The 12,327-nt window shown below is 38.6% G+C and overlaps 1 protein-coding gene across 1 annotated transcript in view; it reads right to left on the bottom strand.

Moving 5' to 3' along the window:
• LOC121386112 (transcription factor RFX4-like) overlaps positions 1–12,327 on the bottom strand; it is a 97,793-nt gene that overhangs the window by 35,346 nt on the left and 50,120 nt on the right. Inside the window, exons 2-4 of the mRNA XM_041516910.1 lie at positions 10,369–10,470; positions 4,095–4,155; positions 406–529 (exon numbers count right to left, since the gene is read on the bottom strand). Coding sequence (XP_041372844.1) covers positions 406–529; positions 4,095–4,155; positions 10,369–10,470 — 287 coding nt within the window. The remainder of the gene's footprint in view (positions 1–405; positions 530–4,094; positions 4,156–10,368; positions 10,471–12,327) is intronic.

Genomic DNA, 12,327 nt, shown 5'->3' with positions numbered 1-12,327 from the left:
TGTCACTGGTGGGTAGATGGATGGTGGGTGGATGGGTGGGTAGATGGATGGTGGGTGGATGGGTGGGTAGATGGAGGGTGGGTGGATGGGTGGGTAGATGGAGGGTGGGTGGATGGGTGGGTGGATGGAGGGTGGGTGAATGGGTGGGTTTTAGATGGGTGGGTTAGTGGGTGGATGGATGAATGGATGGACTATGTATGGATGTATGGATGGATGGATATGGATGGATGATTAATAAATCAATGTGCTCTAGTGGTGTCATTAAACAAGTAAAAAACATTTCCCTTGGACTATATTCAGGGTTTTTTCAATGTCATGTTTTTTTTTGCCATGAACATTTTCGTAACTGCAGGGGTTGTTTTGTGATGATTTTTGATCCCTGTGATTCCCAACTGTAAAACATACCTTGCCAAAGCTGGCTGCATTGACGGGCTGTGAGTCGGTTTTCTCGCAAAAGTCCATGTAGTGAACGTACAGCGTGCTGCGGGGGATACAGACACGCTCCGCAACCTCGTAGTTCTCCTCCAGCCTACACACAACACAAACCATTTCTCACTATTAAAGGTGCAGTGTCACATTTTTAGAAAAACAGATTTAAAAAAAAAAAAATTTTAAATATGGCCACTAATTCCATAACAAATAAACAAAAATTAATTTTCATAGGAAGTTTATGGCCAGCAGTTCTCCACCAGCCTAGACACAACACAAACCACATCTCTCTATTAAAGGTGCAGTGTCACATTGTTAGACAAACATCGTTTAACAATTAAAAAAAAAAAAAAGCATGGCTGCTAATACAATAACCATCAAACAAAAATTAATTTTCATAGGAACTTTATGACCAATAGTTCTCCTCCAGCCTAAACACAACACAAACGACTTCTCGTTATTAAAGGTGCAGTGTCACATTTTTAGACAAACATCTTTTAAACAAAGGCATATTTTTTACTATTAGAGCAGTTTTTGATAATTGAAATCATACTATACTTAGATTTTATTGTTTAGATTATCCATATCCGTACATTCGAAGTGTTTTTGGTCATCCTGGTGTTTTCAATATCACAAAATGCACTTCTCATATTATTAAAAACACACGTGCATCTGAGAAGTAACAGTTATGGAGTCGAGTTTTAGTCTATTTTTAGAGGGTATTTTATCATTTCAAAGTCACAAACTCATGTTTCACTCAGCTGTAACTTTATCCAAATGTGTTTCTGGTTTGTAGATTAACTAAACTTAGTGTTAATTTTCACGGGTTGAAACTAGGGTCTGTCCCTTTAACAATTTTAAAAAAAAGCATGGCCACTAATGCCATAACACAACATTTCATTTTCATCTGAACATGAGTAATTAATACTTCTCTTCCAACCTAAATATAACACAAAATATTTTTCACTATTACAGATGTAATGTCACATTTTTAGACAAACATCTTTTAACCATTTTTATTTTTAAAAAAGCATGGCCACTAATGCCATAGCAAAACATTTCATTTTTATCTGAACTTCATGACTAATTAATAGTTATCTTCCATCTTAAATATAACAGATATTACTTTTCACTATTAAAGATGCTTTGTCACATTTCTAGATTCAAATATAAATATCAACTGAAAAACAAAAGCATGCATGCCACTATAGCTATAACAAAACAAAAACCCATTTCATTATCATTGGAACTTCATGGCCAATTATTAGTTCTCTTCCATCTTAAATACAACAGACGTTACTTTTCACTGTTAAAGGTGCAGCATCTAGACAAACATCTTTTACCAATTATAAAAAAAAAGCATGGCCACTAAAGCCTTAACAAAAACAAAAGTAAATTCATTACAACTTTATAGCCAGTTAATAGTCAGTTCTGTTCATCTTGAATACAACAGAAATATATTTTTTGGCATATTAAAGGTGAGATGTCATATTTCTATACAATTTTTTTTTACCAACTGCAAAACAAAAGTATGCCCACTAAAGCCGTAACAAAACCCAACAAAATCATTTATAGCCAGTTAATAGTTAGTTCTCGTTCATCTTGAATACAACAGAAATAATTATTTTTGCATTTTTAAAGGTGAGATGTCACATTTCTATACAAAATTTTTTACCAACTGCAAAACAAAAGTATGCCCACTGCAGCCATAACAAAAAAAGAAAATTTATTTCATCAGTACTTTGTGGCCAATTGATAACAGAAATAATAGTTTTTCTATATTAAAGTTGCAATGTCACATGTGTAGACATCTTTAACCAACTACAAAACACTGTTTTACTGGTAAGAAGAAGGAAGGAAATATTTTATTTAACGACACACTCAACACATTTTATTTAGTTATATGGCGTCGGACATATGGTTAAGTACCACACAGATAGTGAGAGAGGAAACCCGCTGTCACCACTTCATGGGCTACTCTTTTCGATTAGCAGCAAGGGATCTTTTATATGCACCATCCCACAGACAGGATAGTACATACCACAGCCTTTGTTTTACCAGTCATGGTGCACTGGCTGGAGTGAGAAATAACCCAATGGGCCCACCGATGGGAATCGATCCTAAATCAATCGTGCATCAGACAAGCGCTGTACCACAGAGCTACATCCCGCCCCACAACTGGTAGGAGAGTCCAGGTAGCCAAGTACGCTATGTGGCCAGGATTACATGCTTTAACCTTAATTGGATATAATTATGAAAAATAAACTCAAAATCAAACAAGTAGCTTTGATAAAAAGATAGTCGAGATATGTGCCTGTGACAGCATGCTTGAACCTTAATTGGATATAAGCATAATAAAAGGTTAAAAATGAAATAATAATCTTTCACAAAAGAAGTGGTCAGAATAAGCCCACAGTTAAAGCTGATGCAGGATGGCAGGTATATGGCACAGATAGTCACAAGAGAAAAGCATATGTCACAGTTGGAGACAAGGACTGGGATGTGGAGGCGGACAGCAAAGAAAGTTGAAAGATAGGAGGAACTGCTAACTTGGGACTAAAAGAGATGGAATTCAAAGGAGAGAACGGAAAGGATTTTTAAAAATTAATAATACTAATAAAAAATCTTTGACAAAAGCAAAGGTCACAAGCAGCATACTTACCATTTTTAAAGTCAATGGTCACTAGTGGCCTACTTACCATTTTAAAGTCAATGGTCACAAGAGGCCTACTTATCATTTTAAAGTCAAAGGTCACAAGCGGCATACTTACCATTTTTAAAGTCAATGGTCACAAGTGGCCTACTTACCATTTTAAAGTCAATGGTCACAAGAGGCCTACTTATTATTTTAAAGTCAAAGGTCACAAGCAGCATACTAACCATTTTAAAGTCAATTGTCACAAGGGGCCTACTTACCATTTTAAAGTCAATGGTCACAAGGGGCCTACTTACCATTTTAAAGTCAATGGTCACAAGTGGCATACTTACCATTTTAAAGTCAATTGTCACAAGCGGCATACTTACCATTTTAAAGTAAAGTCAATTGTCACAATGCGGCGGCCTATTTTAAAGTCAATTACAAGGGGCCTACTTTTAAGTCAATGGTCACAAGCGGCCTACTTACCATTTTAAAGTCAATGGTCACAAGCAGCATACTTACCATTTTAAAGTCAATTGTCACAAGCAGCATACTTACCATTTTAAAGTCAATGGTCACAAGCGGCATACTTACCATTTTAAAGTCAATGGTCACAAGCGGCATACTTACCATTGTAAAGTCAATGGTCACAAGCGGCATACTTACCATTTTAAAGTCAATGGTCACAAGCGGCATACTTACCATTTTTAAGTCAATGGTCACAAGCGGCATACTTACCATTTTAAAGTCAATGGTCACAAGCGGCATACTTACCATTTTTAAGTCAATGGTCACAAGCGGCATACTTACCATTTTAAAGTCAATGGTCACAAGCAGCATACTTACCATTTTAAAGTCAATGGTCACAAGCGGCATACTTACCATTGTAAAGTCAATGGTCACAAGCGGCCTACTTACCAGTTTATGGTCAAATGGTCACAAGCGGCATACTTACCATTTTAAAGACAATGGTCACAAGCAGCATACTTACCATTTTAAAGTCAATTGTCACAAGTAGCCTACTTACCATTTTAAAGTCAATGGCGTTGAATGCGGTTTGGATCCAATCTTTGTCTTCACTGGTATCACTGTACAAGAGATGAAAAAAAAGGTTCAATAGTGGATACATTAATTTTAAATTTCTCATTCTTCATCCAGTGCTTATGGTTTAAAAAGTGGTGGTGAGCAATAGACTGCTCTCCTGGAATTAAGTAGGAGAGCAATTGTTTGCAGTGTCAAATACACAGTGACTGTGAGTAAATAAATGAAGTGGTTTCAGCATGTAACAAGGCAAGTAGTTTTCAGCATGTAACAAGGCAAGTAGTTTTCTGCCTGACCAAGAGCAATTCACTGCGTCGAACCCTATACACTGGCCCATGAGTAATTCAGGAAATGTTTTGCTTTTAAAATTTTGATTAGCAACAGTAGTTGCTTAAAGTTACAGTTTGTTTTGTTTAGCGACACCACTAGAGCACATTGATTTATTAATCATAGACTATTGGATGTCAAACATTTGGTAATTCCGACATATAGTCTTAGAGAGGAAACCTGCTATATTTTTCCATTAGTACTAAGGAATCTTTTATATGCACCATCCCATAGACAGGATAGCACATACCACATCCTTTGATATACCAGTCATGGTGCACTGGCTGGAACGAGACATATCCCATAGACAGGATAGCACATACCACATCCTTTGATATACCAGTCGTGGTGCATTGGCTGGAACGAGACATATCTCAATGGACCCACCGATGGGGATAAATCCCAAACTGACCACGCATCAAGCGAGCGCTTTACCACTGGGCTACATCCCACCCCATGATTATAACTGACAGCTATTTTATAAGTTTTAACATGGGAGACAGACACAAGAGAAGAGTACACAAAAATGCAGTAAAAAAAGAAACCTCTAGAGTAACTCACTGCTGCCACCAAGTTTAAAAAAAGAAACCTCTAGAGTAACTCACTGCTGCCACCAAGTTTAAAAAAAGAAACCTCTAGAGTAACTCACTGCTGCCACCAAGTTTAAAAAAAGAAACCTCTAGAGTAACTCACTGCTGCCACCAAGTTTAAAAAAAGAAACCTCTAGAGTAACTCACTGCTGCCACCATGTTTAAGTTCTTTTCTTATGCACCCGTTGGTGAGAACACCATGCATTATTTATGATAACACATATCCTGTTAGCACATGTACGTACGTGTGTTAACAATGTCAAGACATACAACTGGCTGCTCCTAGGTGATGACCAGGTCACCAATGCCATACATCCAATGAAAAACAACACGATGGAAATCGATTAGACTGTGACATATAGTTAACCTGACAATTATGTGTCTGTGATGTGTAAGTCAGCTACAAGTTCAAAGGGTTGTAAACATCTTTCCGTCAAAACATTTTTTTAAATTTTCTTAAAACCTGGTTTTTGAGGATATGTAAGAAATAGAATAATACATTTGTGTCCATTAGATACCATTTATCTCACAACTCATTGTTTAAAAACATATCAAACTCACTTTCGCTCGTTAGATACATTTTAAAACAAATTCTATCTTAACGGCCACTCATGTATTATTCTCTATTTGAAATCCCAAAATTAATACGCATTCTGAGTGCTGTTAAAGCAATACATGTCCCCTACCCGGCCCTACAAATATTTCATATCTCCTAAGTACAAGGGCTATAACTGTGGAAAATGAGTAAATTGCCATGAAAGTCTAACTTCATTTGTAACAGTATATGATAAAGCCATATACAAAATTATTGTTGCTGAATATCGAAAAAACTAGTCTAGATTTTTTTTTTTTTTTGGTATATCCTAATTTTAAAGGCCAGTTGACTGTCAAAAACTTCATAAATCACTATGAAAGTCAACTTGATATGTAACATTATGTGACAAAGCCATCTGTCCAATGCTAATCACTATGAAAGTCAACTTGATATGTAACATTATGTGACAAAGCCATCTGTCCAATGCTAATCACTATGAAAGTCAACTTGATATGTAACATTATGTGACAAAGCCATCTGTCCAATGCTAATCACTATGAAAGTCAACTTGATATGTAACATTATGTGACAAAGCCATCTGTCCAATGCTAATCACTATGAAAGTCAACTTGATATGTAACATTATGTGACAAAGCCATCTGTCCAATGCTAATTTTGATTTTGTAAACTAGTCTGGGAGTGGCAGTCCATGCTCTTTGTGGTGGTGAAAGGAATGGCATCTCCAGTATAGGATCTAAGGAGTGGCTGTCCTCCTATAAACAAGGTATTAGATGGAGATTCATAGAGCTGGGCCGTACAGATAGGCAGAAGAATTCTTAGAACAAATGAGCATGGAAGGCGCAAGACACTAGGGGGTCTGGGGACATCCCCCCCCCCCTCCCCCCTCCCCCCCCTCCCCCCCCATGACATTTTGAAATCTAGTCTCTGAAATACCATTTTGCAACCATTTCAGGGAGGTTACATACTTAAAACGTCAATATCAATAAGCAGTAAAACAAAAATGCGATGTACAACTGTCCTTTTACCTCCCCCCTCCTCCCCTGCCCTTGCTAGCTATGACTATGTAGTCAAACTCAACTTTGCCAAATGCCCAGTCACTGCATCTTGCAGAGATACGGCCCTAATCATGTATTACGGTTGTGTCGTGCAGATGTATTATTATATAAGAGGAAGACGGTCAAAATTGGTTTGCCTGTCGTGGACATAACTCTTTGTCGAAGTCAGAGGTTGTGCCCATGACAGGCATGCATGAACAGTTCTCTGATGGAAGCATGCCAACAATAAGCCCACAAGCTTGATCAATCTGTACCGCGCACTGGTTACTGCCACAGTGCGTGTATTCGAAACTGTTCTGGTGCGGGGGACGTGTTCCTTTGTTTCGAACAGGCAAGAACGTATTCGCGAACGTGTTCCCGTTGTCAAATCCCACAACACCTCGCCTGGTGGTTTGACGAGAGCGATAGCGATTCGTAACTTGAGTTTTTCTTTATTAGTTGACAAGAAAAAGAAAAAAGTTTCCAGTTACAAGTTTCGAATTTCATCTAGGTTACGCTCTATAATTTTATGCAAAGGTCCTATGATGGGGTACCAAAATACGCCAAAATAGCATGGTTTCAAATCCGGTTTTTTTTTTTTAATTTCTTTTTTTTTAACAAATGTTCCAAAATAGTTTCCACCCAGTCACCATTCCCTAGATCTTCCTCGTCATCATCATCAAACAAAAACTAGTAACATAGAGTTGAATTAGTAGAAGTGTCTTTACTCAATATTGGAGACCGTTTTCGTGTATTTTCATCTCGGGAACGGGTACTCGTGTTTTCATCTGTTCGCGAACATTCGCAGTTTCGAACACACTCCCGTTTGACGGTCAGGCGTGTGGCAACATGAACGAAGACCGGAAATACTTCATAGGCGTGTTCAATGACGTCAACGTGTTAATTACCTCGATAGGTCTCGCTACACAGATGTCATATGCCATTGAAACCCATGTTAAACTGTCCAACTTCAAATGATGATTGCCAATAGAACGGGTTCTCGTTGGCAGCATACACCATTGCGAACATACATTATATAACCATTTATTTTCACTCCAAAATTGAGAACTTTTCCGTCTCAGTTTTTTTGCTATATGACCGCATCTGGCTGTAGTACCGGTCCGAACAGGTGGTTCATTAACCGATTCACTCCGGCTGTCTCTTGCGCTATACACCCATGTCCCAAAAGGTCAATGCACAATATTACAAAATAGCATGGGCAAAATACAGCCAGAAGGCTTACCATTAAATATACATATTGTTTTAATTATTCACCATTTCCTAGAAGTGAATATGCATGGGCGTACATAGGATTTTGAAAAGGGGGGTTCAAAAATAGATTCCAGAGATATTGGGCATATATTTCTATGTTGAGTAAATATAATAATGTCAGATATATTAAATTATAAAAAAGCGATTTCGGGGGGGGGGGGGTCGGTCGAACCCATCGAACCCCCCCACACACACACACACACACACACACACACACACACACACACCTATGTACGCCCATGATATGTGAACCATAACTTGTGTCATTTAGGAACTATGGTGGACCGTGATTAATGAACTCTCACATGGACGTGATCTGTGTAGTAAGACTATATAGACCCGAGTTTTTTACAGTTTGGTCTGTCGGGTTCGTTTTGTTGTTTTCTTTTTGTTTGTTTGTGGGGGGTTTCTGGGAAGGGATTACCGTGGTTTTGTGTTGAAATAGTCAAACAGATATTGTATTTGAGTCTTATTAATAAGATGATGTTTAATAACAGTTATTTGACACCAGTTCACAGATATTACAGCCTACTTATTATAGTAGCACACACTTACTTAATATGTACATGGACATATTTTATGTTTATACTATCGAGGTATTCTTGTAAATATATTTTACGTTTAGACTATCGAGGTATTCCTGTAAATATATTTTATGTTTAGACTATCGAGGTATTCTTGTAAATACATTTTATTTTTAGACTATCGAGGTATTCCTGTAAATATATTTTATGTTTAGACTATCGAGGTATTCCTGTAAATATATTTTATGTTTAGACTATCGAGGTATTCCTGTAAATATATTTTATGTTTAGACTATCGAGGTATTCCTGTAAATATATTTTATGTTTAGACTATCGAGGTATTCCTGTAAATATATTTTATGTTTATACTATCGAGGTATTCCTGTAAATATATTTTATGTTTATACTATCGAGGTATTCTTGTAAATATATTTTACGTTTAGACTATCGAGGTATTCTTGTAAATATATTTTACGTTTAGACTATCGAGGTATTCCTGTAAATATATTTTACGTTTAGACTATCGAGGTATTCCTGTAAATATATTTTACGTTTAGACTATCGAGGTATTCCTGTAAATATATTTTACGTTTAGACTATCGAGGTATTCCTGTAAATATATTTTACGTTTAGACTATCGAGGTATTCCTGTAAATATATTTTACGTTTAGACTATCGAGGTATTCCTGTAAATATATTTTACGTTTAGACTATCGAGGTATTCCTGTAAATATATTTTATGTTTAGACTATCGAGGTATTCTTGTAAATATATTTTATGTTTAGACTATCGAGGTATTCCTGTAAATATATTTTTGCAAAGGCTTTTAGTTCTATACAGCTTTTCGTCCAAGATATAATGGGTTACAAACAATGAAACATGTTACCTATTTTTCGGCGGGGGGGGGGGGGGGGGGGGGGGGGCTTAACCTTTAGGGCCTAAATAGTTTATGCATAGTGTCAAACGTTTTCCTATATTTGGGGGGAGGGGTAAGATTAAATGGCCTCTGTCGTCCAAGTTAGGTCTTGAACGTACTTTTTTTCTGGTATTGTGAATTATGCATACATCAGTTACGGAGTTACAAAACCGCATCCCTAACTACACGGTTTTCTATTTTTCTGGAGTGTGTGTTCTGGGGGGGGGGGGGGGGACTATCCCGACACCCGTTCCAAGTTACGTCATGGACGTACATATATAAACATTTTAATGTAACTCCCCGGAGCTTGACTTTAAAGGGACATTCCTGAGTGTATTGCAGCTTTTAAGATGTTATCGACTAACCGAGCCTTTTAACGATTGTAATTACATATCAAATGTATTTTTCTGCATAAAATATTAGTAGATGTATATTAAATGTGTTTGTGATCGTTCTAATATTAGTACTAGATTAAATTTCATTTTATTTCCTCCAATTTTTATTTTATTATAGAAATATTATTATTACAATGCAGCAAACTCAGGAATGTCCCTTTAAGGAAGGCTATGCGGGAAATTGCCGCAATGTTGTGCCATGTCTGTATATTCAAAGGCTCGTATAGACGGCATCATGCGGCGCGTGCGTGCGGTCCCACTGGTTCGTCTGCAGCTTGCGTTTTTGGCATATACGATTGTCCATCGCGCCTGTCGTATGCGCTTTGCAAACGCACGCATCCAGTCTACACGCTTTCATTGAAACTAAAGTAGCCTATTTCGATTTTTTTTTTTTTTTTTTTTTTTACATGAGCCTGAAGACATTCATTAAAAGTACGCCTTGTTGACTTGCTCCTCCTCCCCCCCCCCCCCCCTAAAATAAATCTACAAAACAAAAATCCCTGTTGGTCTAGACGAAATGGCTATGCCCTCTTACTTGCCACATTCAAGGCTTCCCTTCCCCCGATACACACGCACACCTTGCCTCCAGCTGTCCTTCCCCTGCCACCAGCCGTCCTGCCCCGTTACTCTTAAGTAGAATGTATACCTTTTTCTTCCCCATCATCAGACAGCACTTCCTGGCGATCACTGTCGCATTCTTCCCGCGAGTCGCTAGTACTAGCGCCTTCTAGACACTGACCTAGCCATTCTGAAAACACAAACAGGCGTTAGTAAACAGGCTCCAGACTGGACCCAAAGCACAGGGCCGTTCCTGACCTAGCCATTCTGAAAACACAAACAGGCGTTAGTAAACAGGCTTCAGGCTGGATCCAAAGCACAGGGGCCGTTCCTGACCTAGCCATTCTGAAAACACAAACAGGCGTTAGTAAACAGGCTTCAGGCTGGACCCAAAGCACAGGGGCCGTTCCTGACCTAGCCATTCTGAAAACACAAACAGGCGTTAGTAAACAGGCTTCAGGCTGGACCCAAAGCACAGGGCCGTTCCTGACCTAGCCATTCTGAAAACACAAACAGGCGTTAGTAAACAGGCTCCAGACTGGACCCAAAGCACAGGGGCTGCGGAACGGGTAGGAAACACCTAAAATAAAAAATAAAAATTAGGGTGTTTGCCTTCGCTTTACTTCAGGGGCGGATCCAACATTTTGTAAAGGAGTGGTCACAAAATTCTTTTTAAAAAAAATCCTGTCATATAGGAGGCGAGATGTAGATATGCTCAGTTTATTTTGTTTAACGACACCACTAGAGCACACTGATTTATTAATCATCGGCATTTGGTAATTTTGACATATAGTCTTAGAGAGAAAACCCGCTTCATTTCATTAATAGCAAGGGATCCGTTATATGCACCATCCCACAGACAGAGTAGTAAATACCAGTCGTGGTACACGTCCAAGGAAGAGCACTCGCATTTAATTTTATTTTTTTTAAATTTTTTACGTAATTTTGCAATATGCTTGCCGCCATTTAGCCTATATTATAGGGCTATAAGACATGAAGGGTGAAAAAAAGTCGAATGTGTTGAATGCAATACAATGGCATGATTTTAAATCCATGTTCAGCACTAGAATTAAGATGCAAAATGCTATTTCACTTTATTCCCTAGTATCATTATCATCTAGTGTAAGTGTCGGGTACTCGGGTCCGGGTCGAGTTTGACCCTCGAGTACTCGAGTTCAAACAAACAACTGGACTCACGATGGTTTTAGTACACTACATTGTTGTTAGCACATTGTATTTAACACGTTGGTTCAAGCACGTTGTCTTAAGCACGTTGTCAGGGCCGAAGCTAGCGGGCGGCAGCGGGGGGGCAAAAATAATAGAAACTTACTGGTTATTGTTAATGAATGGAAAGGAAATGGTTTATTTAACGACGCGCTCAACACATTTTATTTACGGTTATACGGCGTCGGTTCACTTCATGGCCTTCTCTTTTCTATTAGCAGCAAGGAATCTTTTATATGCACCAACCCATAGACAGGATAGCACATACCACGGCCTTTGATGTACCAGTCGTGGTGCACTAATTGGAGCGAGAAATAGCCCAATGGGCCCACTGACGGGGATCGATCCTAGACTGACCGCGCATCAAGCGAGCGCTTTACTACTGGGCTACGACCCGCCCCTTATTGTTATTGACGTGTTACTAGTGTCTTGCGCCATCCATGCAAAACTAGCTACGGCCCTGAGTTGTGAGTGGTTTGTGAAAGAGAAGTCGGTGTAGTGGTCTTACAATCTGCTCATTGAGTCGTAAACCTCGTTCTTTGTTTGGGGACGGTGTCATAGGGTGCGTTACACAACCTTATGGGTATGGGGGATGGATCTTTGGCGGGAGTTACGTAACGTTTTCAAACAAGGATTTTTTTCGGGGGGTTGTGGGGGTATTTTTGGGGGATGTTAGGTTTTTTTTGTCATAGGGCTAGTTCTTGTTTCAGCCTGCAGTGCACTAGCTTGAGTGCATGACGACTGGTATATCAAAGGCCGTGGTATGTGCTACTCTGCCTATGGCTCTAGAAAACATATGCACATGTTCACTGTGGATGTAGAT

The sequence above is a fragment of the Gigantopelta aegis genome, chromosome 12 (assembly GCF_016097555.1).
Source record: "Gigantopelta aegis isolate Gae_Host chromosome 12, Gae_host_genome, whole genome shotgun sequence".
Lineage (NCBI taxonomy): Eukaryota > Metazoa > Mollusca > Gastropoda > Neomphalida > Peltospiridae > Gigantopelta > Gigantopelta aegis.
Note: the sequence above shows the minus strand (reverse complement) of the source record. Positions and strands in the feature narration are given on the sequence as shown.